The sequence below is a fragment of the Pantherophis guttatus genome, chromosome 2 (genome assembly GCF_059756535.1).
Source record: "Pantherophis guttatus breed Tessera chromosome 2, ASM5975653v1, whole genome shotgun sequence".
NCBI classification, from domain to species: domain Eukaryota; kingdom Metazoa; phylum Chordata; class Lepidosauria; order Squamata; family Colubridae; genus Pantherophis; species Pantherophis guttatus.
In genome coordinates, this window is record NC_142064.1 from 253,048,737 (window position 1) to 253,064,665 (window position 15,929).

The 15,929-nt window shown below is 43.1% G+C and overlaps 1 protein-coding gene across 17 annotated transcripts in view; it reads right to left on the reverse strand.

Moving 5' to 3' along the window:
- LOC117667974 (inactive serine/threonine-protein kinase TEX14-like) overlaps positions 1-10,910 on the reverse strand; it is a 30,112-nt gene extending 19,202 nt beyond the window's left edge. For 10 of the 17 annotated variants that reach the window (XR_015732700.1, XR_015732699.1, XM_087888066.1 and 7 more), the window contains exons 1-4: positions 10,716-10,910; positions 6,454-6,596; positions 4,833-4,947; positions 3,330-3,495 (exon numbers count right to left, since the gene is read on the reverse strand). Coding sequence is in view for 13 of the 17 variants with exons in the window: in XM_087888066.1 (XP_087744192.1) it covers positions 3,330-3,495; positions 4,833-4,947; positions 6,454-6,596; positions 10,716-10,759 (468 nt within the window). In the remaining 4 variants the exon portion in view is untranslated. Of the gene's footprint in view, positions 1-3,329; positions 3,496-4,832; positions 4,948-6,453; positions 6,597-7,765; positions 8,542-10,715 lie in introns of those variants that run through there. The other 7 variants (XR_015732702.1, XR_015732701.1, XM_087888069.1 and 4 more) reach the window with 1 other exon arrangement.
- Positions 10,911-15,929: the final 5,019 nt, after the last annotated feature.

Below are 15,929 nucleotides of genomic sequence, written 5' to 3' on the forward strand. Positions count from 1 at the left end.
TCGGTGAGACATCTGAGGTAGCTCGGGAGTTCATGGCTTCCATGACGGCCATGGACCTGACCCAAGTAATTCACGGCCCTACTCATATGGGGGGACACACTCTGGACTTAGTTTTTATCTCTGGTCAGTGGTTGAGTGGCCTTGATATAGGGGATGTAGCTATTGAACCCTTGTCATGGTCTGACCACTCGCTCCTTCGACTTGACTTTCTGACCGCCGTACCCCGTCGCAGGGAGGCGGAACCGACCAGGTGGTTCCGCCCCAGGCGCCTGATGGACCCTGATAGGTTCCAGATGGAGCTTGGGCCATTTCCTGAGACTCTAGCTCATGACTCGGCTGACGACCTGGTGGCCGCCTGGGATAGGGCGGCTGCCGGGGCTTTGGACCGGGTCGTGCCTTTGCGGCCTCTGACCCGGCACCGAACTCACTTAGCTCCTTGGTTTTCCGAGGAGCTGAGGGTGATGAAGCGCCGGAAAAGACGCCTAGAGAGCGGTTGGAGGGCCAGTCGTTCCGAGTCTGACTTGACACTGGTAAGGTCTCATATTAAGACCTACCTAGTGGCGATAAAAGCGGCGAAATCTAGCTATTTTGCCGCTCTTATTGCGTCATCAGATAACCGCCCAGCCGCCCTGTTTAGGGTGACCCGCTCCCTCCTCCATCTGGGAGCGCGGGAGGACCCCTTGCAGGGCCGAGCTGAGGATTTTGTACAGTATCTGGATGATAAAATAACTCAGATTCGGGAAGACTTGGCCGCCGACTGGGTTAGTTCAGACGAGACGACTGAGGCAGGCCTTGAGAGTGTTATCTGGGAGGAGTTCGATCCTGTGGCTCCCGAGGACGTGGACAGGATCTTGGGGCGGCTGAACGCAACCACATGTTTATTGGACCCGTGTCCCTCCTGGTTGGTGCTGGCTTCCCGGGAGGTTACACGAGGCTGGCTCCAGGGGATTATTAACGCTTCTTTGAGCGAGGGTGTCCTGCCGGCCGCCTTGAAAGAGGCGGTGGTGAGGCCTCTCCTCAAGAAGCCATCCCTGGACCCGGCTGTTTTGGCTAACTATCGTCCAGTCTCCAACCTTCGCTTTATTGCGAAGGTTGTTGAGAGTGTGGTGGCACGACAGCTTCCCCAGTACCTGGATGAAGCTGTCTATCTGGATCCGCTCCAGTCCGGCTTCAGACCTGGGTACAGCACGGAAACGGCATTGGTCGCGTTGGTGGATGATCTCTGGAGAGCCCGGGATAGGGGTTCTTCCTCTATCCTGGTCCTATTAGACCTCTCAGCGGCTTTTGATACCATCGACCATGGTATCATGTTGCGCCGGCTGGAGGGACTGGGAGTGGGGGGCACCGTTTTGCGGTGGTTCTCCTCCTATCTCTCCGACCGGTCGCAATCCGTGTTGACAGGGGGGCAGCGGTCGACCCCAAGGCGCCTTGTTTGTGGGGTGCCGCAAGGGTCGGTCCTCTCGCCCCTCCTGTTCAACATTTATGTGAAGCCGCTGGGTGAGATCATCCGTGGTTTTGGGGTGGAGTTCCATCAGTACGCTGATGATACTCAGCTGTACATTTCCACCCCAGACCATCCCAATGATGCCTTGGAAGTGATGTCCCAGTGCCTGGAGGCCGTGCAGGTCTGGATGGGGAGAAACAGGCTTCGACTCAACCCTTCCAAGACCGAGTGGCTGTGGCTGCCGGCGTCCCGGTATAGCCAGCTGACGCCATCGCTGGTTATTGGGGGCGAATCATTGGCCCCCACGGAGAGGGCCCGCAACTTGGGTGTCCTCCTGGATGCGCGGCTGTCTTTAGAAGGGCATATGACAGCCGTGGCCAGGGGGGCTTTTTGTCAGGTTTGCCTGATACGCCAGTTGCGCCCCTTTCTGGACCGGGACTCCCTACGCACGGTCACTCAAGCACTCGTCACTTCTCGTCTGGACTATTGTAACGCTCTCTACATGGGGCTCCCCTTGGGGTACACCCGGAGGCTCCAACTGGTGCAGAATGCGGCTGCGCAGGGGATTATGGGAGCGACGGGGCGCTCCCATGTGACTCCTCTCCTGCGCGAGCTGCATTGGCTTCCGGTGGACTTCCGGGTGCGCTTCAAGGTGTTGGTGATCACCTTTAAAGCGCTCCATGGCTTAGGGCCAGGGTACTTACGGGACCGCCTTCTGCCACCAATAGCCTCCCACCGGCCGGTTCGCTCCCACAGAGAGGGCCTCCTCAGGGTGCCGTCGGCCAGACAATGCCGGCTGACGACCCCCAGGAGGAGAGCCTTCTCTGTGGTGGCACCTACCCTATGGAACAATCTACCCCCAGAGATACGAGTGATCTCCGACCTTCGGATTTTTCGTCGGGCCCTAAAAACTTATTTTTTCCAGTTAGCCGGTCTGTCTTGATTTTAGGGTTAGTTTTAAAATTTTAATATTGATTTTAAATTGACAAGTTTTAAATTATAGGCCAAATTTATAAATTATTTTAACTTTATTTTTTAACTGTGATGTTTTGTATAGATGTTTTTATCTTGGCTGTTCACCGCCCTGAGTCCGAAAGGAGAAGGGCGGTATAGAAATTTGAATAAAGTAAAGTAAAGTAAAGAACAGGAGAGGTGAGAGGACCGACCCTTGCGGCACCCCACATATGATGGATAAGACTTCGCAACTAACAACAACATCCCAGGGTCACATGATTGCTGTTTTGCAACCTTCCCTGCCAACTTCTGACCAGCAAGGTCAATGGTGGAAGAAGGATTTGTTTAATAAATTCATGATTCACTTAACAACTGCAATGATTCACTTAACAACCATGGCGAAAAAGGTCATAAAATCAGATGCAACTCACTTAACAACCACTTTGCTAGCAATGGGAATCCTGATCCCAATTGTGGTTTAAGTTGAAGACTACTTATAACTATCTTTCTCCACAATTTTGCAAAAAACAGAGCCTGGTGGTGCAGCAGACTAATAGCCTGTTATTAACATTCAGCTGCCTGCAATTACTGCAAGTTCGAATCTCCCCAGGCTCAAGGATGACTCAGCCTTCCATCCTTTCTAAGGTAGGTAAATTGAGGACCCAGTTTGTGGGGGCAATAAACTGACTTTCTATAAATATACAAAAGTATGAAGGCTTAATACATTGCTTAACGCATTGTAAGCCGCCCTGAGTCTCCGGAGAAGGGTGGCATATAAATAAAAAAAAAAAAAAAGCAGTGAACTTTCAAACACAGAAAAAACTCCCCAGTGCTGTTAATTAGTTACTATTAGATTAGAATCTTTTGGTTTTTCTAGCAGGCTAATACATTTCATAGAATTATATCCATATCAGCCTTATGAACTTTGTACCTTTGCATTTTGTTCACTTCCAGCTTGCTGGGCCCAGTCTTTGGGAGTCCGACCCTTTTGATCATGGAATCTTAAATCACCTCCCACTTGCAAGATACTGTTGAGAAGTCTTGGGTGACCAGAAAATGCAGCTGCATGGACTGGAGTGCTACCATCATAACAACGACTGGGATTCATAAAATAGAAAGAGAAGGAAAAAATTTAGGATATCAACTACAGGAAACAACTGAGTTCAAACGGATCTCATTTGTGGTGAATGGGCTAAATGTCTATGGAGATTCTCAGTCATCCAGGTCATGGTGTTCCCAAAGGTGCTTTTTCAGAAGGCAACTGGACTTTCTGGTTTTTCTTTGAAGACGTTTTGCTCCTCAACCAAGAAGCTTCTTTAGCTCTTCAGACTATTTTACCAAGTCTCTCAGTGCTCATAGATCATGGCTGATTCAACAGGAGTTGGTATAGCAGTAGTCTGGGCTCAGTGGCTTCTTAAACTAAGATATCTTTTGGACCGTGGAAATATGGCATAAACTATTAGGGCTGGCCAGTGATCTGGATCTGAAGAACAAAATGAGTTTGGGGTTGTGAATGAGAACACATAAATAGCATCTCTCGGGAACAAAACAGATGCTGCTTTCCCTGGGATTGTATGTCTAAATCACTAGGCTCATATAATTTACAACCGGCAGATGCTCAATTTGGGAGCCAGTTTAGTATAGTGGTTAAGACATCAGGCTAGAAACCAAGAGACCAGTTCTGTGTTAGGTCTTAGGCCAGTCATTTTCAACCCTAGGAAGTAGGCAGTGGGAAATCACACTTCTGAAATCTTTCCAAGAATAGTTTTCTTTTCTTGTTTGAATTATAGAGTTGCTTTGTGAGCCAATCAGGAACAAGGTTAGCTCATCAACTGACAATTATTGTTCAAAAGCCTCCATTAAGATGTTGCTCTTAATGCTGAATGGCAAATGTACCGTTCTACAACATGGGCCCATTAGATGTAGTCCTGTCTTTGGGACAGCAGGGACAAGTCTTCACTCTCATCTTCCTTAAAACACTTTAGGAAACGTGAAAGTGCTGTTGTGTGGACACCTCCAACAGGCCTGTTAGCAGCGGTGAAATCCCCCTCGGTTCTATCTGGTTTGCTGAACTGGTAGCGTGCGTAGAAGAGGTGTGCGCTCTCTCCCGTGTGCTCCTGTTCCCGAACTGGTAGCAAAGGTAAGTGGATTTCACTGCTGCCTGTTAGTGTGTTAACTGGAACGAGAAAGAGGATATCTCCACAGCAAAGCTAGGCCATTTCTAGTCACCATTATCTGTGGACTATAGCTGCAAAGCTGAGGCATGAATGATGGAATTGTTCCTAAAGGAATGAACATCTGTAGATATCTGAAACAATGTAGACATTGGGATGCTTACAATATATTTCTATTCTAAAACAATTGCACATTGAGAAAGGCTGCAAAAGAATAACTAATATTGAACTAGTTTCTCTAAGAATTCTATATCACTCACTGATTAGGATTAGCACCAAAGCGCAGAAACAGCTGAACTATGGAAGCATGTCCCAATAGGGCACCAATATATAAACCAGTCTGTCCAGCTGCATTGTGGCTATCGACTTCCACACCTAGGAAGGAAGGAAGGAAGCATACACAATGAATAATAGCAATAAATAAATAAATAAATAAATAAAATCTGAATGCATGTCCATTGGAATTGGGCAATCGATAAATTAATAAGATTAACAAGGGCAACAAGAGTAAATTTACAGTAATACTCAATTTACAACAGTTCATTCTGTGACCATTCACACTGAAAAAATGACTTATGGCCATTTTTCATGCTTATGACCATTGCAGCATCCCCATGGTTACATGATCAAAGTTCAGACGCTTGGCCACTGACTCATATTTATGACAGTTGCAGTGTCCCAGAAACATGTGACCACATTTGCAACCTTCTGACAAACCTAGTCAATGGGAAAACCTGATTCATTTAACAACTATATTACTAACTGAACATCTGCGGTGATTCACTTAACAACTGTGGCAAGGAAGGTCATAAAATGGGGCAAAACTCACTTAACAAATGTTTTGCTTAGCAACAGAAATTTTGGGCTCAATCGTGGGTGTAAATTGAAGACTCATCTGTATATGCATCAAAATGAGTTCAATGAACTATAACTAAATCTCCTGTCCCATATTAGAAATATGGAATAGAAAATAAAACATACATTTTGCTGCTTATATCCTCTAATTTCAACACATGAATGATGCACACCTAGTGTTCTTACTCTTACCAAACAGCAGCTATTGACGCAATGTAACCCACACCAGCAGTCACCAACTGGTGGTCCATGAGAAAATTTTGGTGGTCCACAGAAAAATTATTTGCATTTTTTATATTGCACTAAATCAGGGGTCCTCAAACTGTGGTCCCTGGGCTGGATATGTGCAATGAATGTTTGTGTTGCTGCAGAGAGTCTCCCCCTTTGGGGTCTTTTTGTGCAGGTTGGAGGGAGCCAGAAATTCTGACTTGGGGTCTGCTTTAGCCTCTTGGTGCAGGGCTTTGCTGAAGGCTGGAGGGAAGCGCTGCTGGTGGCAAGGAGCCGGAGGGCCTTGTTCCAGTGGGACTGCATCATGGCTTGGAACTGGCTGACCATCTCAGCCCACTGAGCCTCCAGGCACCTGTACCTGGCCTTGCACTCCCGCAAGTTTTCCCTCTGCTTGGAAAGCCTATGCTTGTAGTCCTCAGTGAGGAGCTTCTGCTGAGCCTCCTTCTCGGTCAGATCCAATTTGAACTGAGCCAGCTGTTTTGCTAACTCTTTCTTGTGCTGGCTGCTTAGCTCCAACAATTGTTTCCTGTTGGGGCCCTAAGGAGCCCAGGCAGGCAGGCAAAAAGTGGCTGGGAGGGGAGGGGTGAGTAGAGGCCAGCGAGGTGCCTCTCAACGTGAGTGACATTGAGTTAGCCACGCCCACTCAGTCACATGACCACCTAGCCACCCCCAACCCCCAACCAGCCAGTCATTAGGCAGGTCATATTAGTGGTCCACGGGATTTAAAATTATGAATTTAGTGCTCTCCAAGGTCCAAAAGGTTGGTGACCCCTGACCCACACAGCAAACATGATTTACCTCTTTTTAGTAATATTTTGGCCTTATTGCTCTTGCCCTCAGCAGCATGCATCAGTAACTGCCCCTCCAGAGATTCAGGTTCAGTAAAGTAGCCTAGGCTCACAGGACAGTTTGGCGAGAGCACTGGCACCTTTGGCATCACACTAAAACAAGCATCAGAACATGGTTTAAGCAATATTATAAAATAAAGCACTGCTTTAAATTAAATACCAGCCTCCTTTAAAAATCATATATTGTAAGAAAATGTAGATATATGGATGTGTGGATATAAGATGTGGACACATGTATGGACATTCAGAAGAACAAAGATGATTAGGGGATTGGAGGCTAAAACATATGAAAAATAGTTGAAGGAATTTGGATACCGGTATGTCTAGTTTAACAAAAAGGAAGACTAGGGGGTGACATTAAGGCCTGTCACAAAGAAGAAGGAGTCAATCTATTCTCCAAAGCATCTGAAGGCTGAATAAGAAGCAATGGATGGAAACAAATCAAGGAGAGAACCAATCTCCAACTAAGGAGACATTTCCTAACAAGTTAGAACAAATAATCAGTAGAATGGCTTGCCTTCAGAAATTGTGAGTCCTCCACCAGTACAGGTTTTTAAGAAAAGATTGGACGGAAACGGTAAAGTCTTCTGCTTGAGCAAGGGATTAGACTAGAAGACCTCCAAGATTCCTTCCAACTTATTCAAATTTCTTTCCTCCTCTTTTCTATAATCTTAAGTGTCTTCAAGAGGGCACCACTGTACAGAATGGAATACAGAGTTGGAAGGGACTTTGGAGACCTAGTCCAACTTCCTGCTCAAGCCCCATAGGTGCTTTTTCAAAGGTGCTCAAGCAGGAGAGCACGCTGGCTGTCTAATCTCTTCTTAAAACCCTACTTTATTCATATATATTTCACAGTAAAAGTTTCTCCAGGATCTCCAGGCAATCAGTGCATGTTGAAAACCTTATCAGTAATCCCATTTATATTCCTGAATATATCTTTACCGATTCCCATGGGATTACTGTGTGAATATTCACGAAACTCTGCTGCACATTTCCATTTTTATGAAAAATCTGCTTTTGATAAATCCGTTTGCCTGAACAACTTTGCCATAGTATATTGTAAACTGCAATCTGACCTTTATAGTACTTCTTTCTAAATGGAGGAGCAGTATGGTGCTATTGTATGTCTAATTGTGAATTCCATGTGCTATTGTGTAGGTGTTCTGTATTGCGTTGTTGTCAAGCAAATGTGGATTTTCCCTATCCCCGTCACAAGGCTGAGATTACATACACTTGATCCCACATTACTAATGCAAGCCTACCTGGCTCATCCACCTGGAAATATTCACGGATATGGGAAACACACTCTGCATATTCAGCTCCCTTTATTGACTCTTACTTTCTATTCCTGGAAGGGTTGAGTCCCAGGTCTATATTAACACTTCATGCTGCAGCATTATAAAGTGCTTTACGCTCCTACATCAAGCCAGTGTGCAAAATCATAAAAATTGGAAAATACACTAAATCCTGAATTCAAGTCAGGACATTTTGTAGAGCAACAAAACAAAACTGGAGCCTACTCTAAGCAGGGCAGGAACCAATAGAAAGCAATAGATGCTAGGGGTTAACTAAAGTATTAAATATAATGAATGCACAAAAGCCACCCTTGATTTCAATTACATCTCTTGGGAAGAAAACAATGCCTTTTTTCTGGAAATCATTCTTGCTTCTTTAAAAGAAACACCTGTCACCTCAAGGAGCATTCCTTGGGCGAGGAAAGGCCCAGCGAAGAATTAGGGTGCCAGAATCCCCCCCAAAAAACCCCAATTACTTCCTTTCTTGCTTTTATGCTCTGAAAGTGATTGACAGTCAAGATCGCAAGAGCGACGATGGAAAGCGGGGCCTTTTCAACGGCCGCAACGCGAACCAATCAAAGGGGTCGAAGACAGATGGAGAGGTGGGGCAAAGCGCGAATTGACGGGAAAATAAAAGGTTTGCCAAGCGCGAGCACAGCGAAAAATCTGTTGGAGATTCCCTTTCAAAACGAGCCCCGCCTATCTACCAGCAGCTTGGTTTTAATAGTTGGACGCCGAAGACCGAACCATTTTCGCCCCTTAGGGAGGATAACCTATTTTGAATGTTTACGAATTCAAAAATAAAAGGAAATAGAAAGCGAGCGTGATAAAGAAAAGACTGCAACTTCATCATTTTGTCTCCTCTGCAATTTTCTTGCTTATAAGGAATCAACATAGCATAGGCAAGCACTAAAATAGGGAAATGTCCCTCTTTCCAGGTCGAAGTAGTGTAGTCCATTTCCTCCTGTCTTTTCCCCGTTTGACGGTTGAGCGTCCGTTTATTTCGGGGAGAGGTTTGCTACAGATAGGAACCGTTGTTAAGCAGACGCTTTATTTAAAAACAAAATTTCTAAGATATTCCCCTCCGAGCAATTAAAGTTAGAAAATAAAATCTGCTTTTGTCGCTCTGCGTGATTTTGTTATCGTGAAAGTACATAATAAAACGCTGATTTTTCGAGTTTAAACTCATGCTCGTTCGCTCTCGGGTATCCGAATGCACCAGAAGCAAACGTTTTCTATGGTTTTACGTCAAATACACAATATGTACAAAAACGAGAGCTGATCAAACCCTTAACAACCATGGCAAAAAGGAAATGTTTGAGGAGAAAAACGCCCTTCACAAGAGATAATTAATTCATCATTTATTCACTGCTTCTTCTCTCCAGTTTTACGTCATTTTCTTTTATCCCAGTGTTTCTTAACCTCCCCCCCCACTTCCCGGGACCCTTCTCATTTTTAAAAATGATGGGTTATTATATTTATTGGTATTAATCATATCAAGAGTTAAAATTAATACCTTTGCTGCCACTATTGCTTCTCATGATTATTTGATAGGATTTTGGTGTCATTTTCCCACACAAGCTGGAAAATAATTTTGATTTCACAGACTCCTGAGTGAGTGAGTCTTGGAGACCCCCAAGGGTCGTTTGGCCACACTTTGAGCAAAACCTTTATGCCACTATATTTTGGTTAAAGAAAATCCTGCCTCAAATGACTTGGCAGAAATTTATGGAATTTCTAACTCCACAAAAGATGTTTTGCTGTGAAATCAAATTTCACAAGTGGGTGGGTGGAAAGAATGCTGATTTAAGGGAAAAACTGAGTTTATTAAATGAAGTTGTAAGGCAATTAACATCTTGAACTAGGCTGCTTTGAGGATTATTTGATTAAAAACTACGGTATAACAAAGTAGCAACTCTAAATAAAAGCAGTTTTTCTAACACTGGTGGGTTGCTTCTTTGCTTGTGCTGGTGGGTTTGCCACCAGAGAGATCTTAGTAATGACATAATACCAAAATTAAACAAAAATAAAGGGGCTAACTATGTTTATATTTCTTTTTTAAAAATCAGGTCTGTTTCTAAGGCAGGATAGTAGGAGCCAGAGCTGCTTTAGAATAATTACTCTGGACATCTGACTCCCAAAAAGACAAGCTTCTTTATTAACTAGCCTTAAACCTTTGAAGAACAACTCTACTTTTTTTCAAAAGCTGGGATGTTTATTCTCACAAACTAGCCTTAGATCTAGGTAGACCAAGGTGGTTCTGAAGGGCAGATGACAGTTGGAGCAAGTTCTCATCTCTTCCTGGCCCAAGTTATGGTTCATCCAGTTTATTATTGTGCTATTGTGTATTTATTAAAGAAACAAGCAATTTCTACAAAAGCTTCAGTTTACAAAATCCTACTCTAGACATTACAGTACTCTGTAAATGTCTGTATTTACAGTATGGAAATTTAAACTTGAAATTTCAGTTGATGAATAGTCAATAAGTTTCATCCTCGTATTGTGCAGCACCATGTCCCTACATCATGACCATAATAAAGATATTTGATTTGACCTTTTCGGTCCTCCTTAGTACTTGGATATAATTTTATCTATTTTACCTATTTTATCTCTTCGCCTGCTTTCTATTCTTTTTGCTCCCAAAACACACATTGTTTGTTTTCTGGCATTTTTGGTCTGATCTGCCATTTCTTTTTTTCCTTATCTAGCCTATTTTCCTAACTTGTTTTCAGGTAAGCCTTTGATTATATACTGTAACTGCTCCATAAACCATGATGGGGGTGGGCATGTCAATGGTAGATATTTTGGCCAGGTGCTGTTCCTACTGGGATATGGGAAATAATTTGATGCAAAATTTGTGACCCATAAAACAAGCAACAAAGAAATAGAAAAATGAATTCAGGTAGTAAATTCAAACCTTTGTTGAAGATAGGTATTTCCAGGCAGATAATTTGAAATCATTGTGACTTAGGATATCCAAGAACGGGTAAAATATTTATGTAGAAATATTGTCTTCTGTTCAGAGAACTATTTTGCTGCCCCTCCACTACCATTGCCAAGAAACACTATAATGATCTCTGGAGAATGGAGAATACTTGATAAGAGAACACTCTGCTTAGTAGAATACCTTTGTGATGAAACACCTCTCCCATTATAATACATATATATACTGAAGATGCATAAGACAAGATGCCTAAGCAGGAAATGTGTTTGTACAAGCTTTGATTAAATCTGCTACCTTCTGTTTATCAGCCTACAATCAGGTCACATGATTGTAAGTAGACATAGATGTATCAGTCAATGAAGGAGAGAAACCCAGGAAATAATATACTAAATAAAAAGATTATGAGTTGCACCCATATATTATATCATTAAATACAGTTAGACATGGCATATTATGCACTGAATAAAACATGATTTATCTAATTATCTCTGGTACATTTGAAACAGCTATCCATTTGAAAAGAAAAATGAGGTAAAATAAACAGAAATAATGTGGGAGTTTGTTTCTTGAACTTTGTTTCCAGTTTTAATCTTATAATGACCCACTAAATAATACCTTATAGCGTTGCATGGTGATAATTATTACTACACTGCACAAAAGACAATATGAACTATTAGGCAACGTTTAATGTATTTCTAAGATTTTAAGATAAATCCAAGCCATAAAAAGCAATTTACATGCAATAAGTGTACAGTATAACAAAAAAACATTGGATAAATAACTTACTAAAAAGTGTGACTTAAACTCTTTTCAAGTTTAAGGTAATTCTTCAGAAGTCGTGGATGGCCATCTGTCAGGGATGCTGTAGTACAAATTGTCCTTGACTTACAACCATTTGTTTAATGACCAATCAAAGTTACACCACCACTAAAAATGGTGACTCATGACTGTTTTTCATATTTATGACAAAAGCAGTGTGTGGTCATGTGATTAAAATTCAGACGCTTGGCAATTGATGTGTTTTGGTGGTTTATTTATTTATTTATTTATTTAATTTATTTGCCTCTTGCTACGGGGATACTCTAAGTGGCTTTCAATAGTAAAAAGGAAGAAAAATGAAAGGGTTGTAGAAAGAACAGAAGTAAAATAATAGAACAAGAAAATAAACAATGACAAAAGAGCACATTGAGAATAATACATAAATGTGATGACCCAAAGGTACTTAGAGGCAACTGGACTTTCTGACTTTTCCTTTTAACCAGAAAGTCCAGTTGTCTCTTGAAAAAGCACCTTTGGGACAACCCTGACCTAGATGACTGAGAATCTCCATAGGCATCAATCAACATGATGACCAAACAGATGGATGGGTGGGGAGAGGAAGTGGTGGTGGTGGTGGTGGTAGTGAAGATGGAATCTGCCATCAATCTAGCAGGCACCTCCAGTGTGGAACTCCCCCATTTTGTCCCAAGGCCAATAGGTAGAGCCATGTCTTCAGGCTCTTGTGGAAGGATAGGAGGGTCCTGGGATCATTTGATTGCCATTTGCCACCTTCTGACAAGCAAAGTCACTGATGAAGCTATATTCACTTAACAACCATGTTATTAGCTTAAAAATTGCAGTGATACACTTAACAACTGTGGCAAGAAAGGTCATAAAATGAGGCAAAATTCACTTAACAGCTGTCTTGCTTAGCAATTGAAATTTTGGGCTCAATTGTGGTCGTAAATTGAGAATTACTTATGGTAGATTCCTGACTAAGCAATGGATTTGATGAGATAATCTCCAAGGTCATTTCCAAAACTTATACCGTTCAATTCTATGAAATGGAATATTTTGCAAATGGTTCAAAATTGAGCAGAAGGACAAAAGTATGAGAATACCCCTTGGTTGCTTAATGTATTTATGGATAAATTTATAAGGAATACTTCTGATGTCTGAAGCGTACTGGTTGGGCATTTAAATGTATGGTAGATTTTAAAAAATATATAAATAGTGCTATGTTATTGGATGAAAATGCAAATAATTTCTAGCAAATACATGATGCAACAAGTAATATGGACCTGAAAATTAATATATCCTAGACCTTTGTTTGGAGAAAAGTAGAGTGAATGATTGTGAGTTAAATTTATATTTTGTTATAGCCTAGCTTTGGAGGCCAATCATGGAAAATGCAATAGTTCTTGAAAATTTCACAGCCTTGCTTTAGATCAGTGACCTCCCCCTCCTGAACTCTCTAACATTTTTTTCCCTCCCTCCTTGTTTAGATTTATTATGTCAGAAGATTCTTACACAACTGTGAATACTGGTTATTAAAAAATGATATAATGGTACTGCATTCAGTGGCACAGTTGAGTGTATAGCAACCAACACGCAACATCAATCTGCAGACTCCAGAAAAATAGATCATCCTTCCATTTTTAATGTGCGAGGACCCCTGAAAGGCCAGGTGGAGCCTGCGCATGCGCACCAGACAATTGGTCTTTGTGCATGCATGCGTGCCAGAAACTGGAAGAGCAGGTGGCTAGCGTGCATGCGCGTGCCGGAAATTGAAAGATCATCTGCTTCAGCACTCGGTGCTGAAAAGTTCATGCGTGCTTCTGTTTCGGCACTTGGTGCCGAAAAAATTAGCCATCACTGCCCTATACTGCCCCCCTGAGGAGCCATCACTGCCCCCTTGAGCCATCACAGCCATCACTGCCCCCTTGAGAAGCACCCGGAGGCTCCAACTGGTGCAGAATGCAGCCGCGCGGGGGATTATGGGAGCAAGAGGGCGCTCCCATGTGATGCCTCTCCTGCGCGAGCTGCATTGGCTTCCAGTGGTCTTCCGGGTGCGCTTCAAGGTGTTGGTTACCACCTTTAAAGCACTCCATGGCATCGGACCTGGGTATTTGCGAGACTGCCTTCTGCCGCCGATAGCCTCCCACCGACCAGTACACTCCCACAGAGAGGGATTCCTCAGGGTGCCGTCAGCCAGGCAATGTCGGTTGGCGACCACCAGGGGGAGGGCCTTCTCTGTGGCAGCACCTGCCCTCTGGAATGATTTGCCCCCGGAGATACGAAGGATACCAGATCTCCGGGCCTTTCGCCGTGCCCTAAAAACTTTTCTTTTCCATCAAGCAGTGCTGGCGTGAACCCCCCCCCCTTTTAGCTCTTTTTAGTTTTTTAGCTTTTTAAGTGTAAATTGGGTTTTAATTGGATTGTTTTAAATTGTGGGCCTAAGCTGCATAATTCTTTTAATTGATTTTAAATTTTGTATTGATATGTTTTTTATCCTTGGCTGTGCATCTCCCTGAGTCCAAATAGGAGAAGGGCGGTATATAAATTTAATAAATAATAAATAATAATAATAATGCAATCAATATACCATATTTTTTGGAGTATAAGATGCACCTTAGTTTTTGGGGAGGAAAATAAGAAAAAAAATTCTGCTCCTACCTACCAGCATCCATCGGTATTCATCTGGCTAGTGTCCTGTCAGTGTGTGAGAGAGTTGATGGCTGTTTGGAAACTGAAACAGTATTTGCTGTGTGAGCAACAAGGAAGGAGACAGCAAGGAGCCTGGGTCTAACTAAGGTCAACTGTTCTAAAGCTGCATGCTGTGCTGATCTCTGAAACTGAAACTGAAGCTCCTCTCCTCTGCTTGTGTCTTGCTTGTGTTGGAAAACCTGCTTTTTGTATTGTATCAGTAGTGGGTTCCTCCCGGTTCCGCCGAGCTGGTAGCGGTGATGGTATGACGTCACCGAACCAATTCTCTTTGTTCGGGAGCTGCCCGCCACCGCATTATTCTTACCTTTTATTTGGCCCCGTCCCCAATCTATTCGCTGCTTCCCGAGCCCCAGCTGATCGGTTAGAAGGAAAAAAAACTGTTTAAACTCTTGCTGTGGGGTTTCAAAGGGCTGCCCTACAGCTGATCAGTGTTAAAAGGCAGTGTGGTGGTAGACCGGTGCCTCCAAAAACAAATGAGTAGACCAGTGCCTGGTAGACCGGTGCCTCCAAAAACAAATGAGTAGACCAGTGCCTCCAAAAACAAATGAGTGGACCAGTGCCTGGTAGACCGGTGCCTCCAAAAACAAATGAGTAGACTAGTGCCTCCAAAAACAAATGGGTAGACCGGTACAGCTCTGCAAGCAGTTAAAAGCCTGGTAGACCAGTACCTCTGCTAAATTCTAAAGAATTGTCACATGACCATCAAACCACACCCACAAAATAAGCCATGCCCACAGAACCGGTAGTAAAAAAATTTAGAACCCACCCCTGTATTGTATATTTACTTTATATTATATATAAAGAGAAGTTATTGAATCCTGCTGAATCAGTTACTTGTGTGTGTTTTCTGGATGTGATTGCTGCTGCAAACTCTGACAGTTCTTGCAGCAAATAGCGAACAGCCCGGTCAGCTTCAGCACATTATTGCAGCCTGATTCAGCACAAGCAGCTGATTGGCAGGTGGATCGGCCTCCCGGTATACCCCCAATCAGTGTTCCAGGCTGCAGGGATTGCCACAGATCATTGCCACCTCTGTGCCTCCCGTTTTTGGCTATATTTGGTGTATTAGACGCACCCAAATTTCCCCCCTCTTTTAGGGCATACTCTGAAAAATACGGTACATCACAATTTACTGACATTCTTTATTCTTTAAAAATTGCTATGCTGTTATTTTTCACAATAGCTTTGGGGCTCGAGTTCAAAGCAAGACTCAAAATAATAGAATAAGAATTGCCAATCTTCCCATCATAGTATACCTGCTTATTACTAAAGAGTAGCTTTAGTCAGGTGCAAGCAATTAGAGCAACTAGTAGATTATTAAAGTAAGCAACTTTATTGTTCTTTACCTAAGTTACAAGAAGTTCCCCAGATGGTTTGCTTTCTCCTGGAAATGACCAGATAAGGCTTTATGGATCTTGGGAGAGATTAAGCTTATGCCTCTTGTGGCAAGGACTCTAAGCTAGGCCTTCACTTGATCCCTCATTCCAGCCTAGGTTGCAGTTTCCCAACAGGTAGGAAGCTCAACAAATTTATTCATTAGATGATCAAAGGGCCCCGTGAACCTAATGTATATGGGCATAGAGAAGCTTGCATGTTAACCTTGTATAATAGTGATATATGCAACTTTAGCAACATTTGTAAGGCTGTGGGTAATATCACAAAAGCCTATGTGGTAAACATCAGCAGGAAATCATGGCTCTC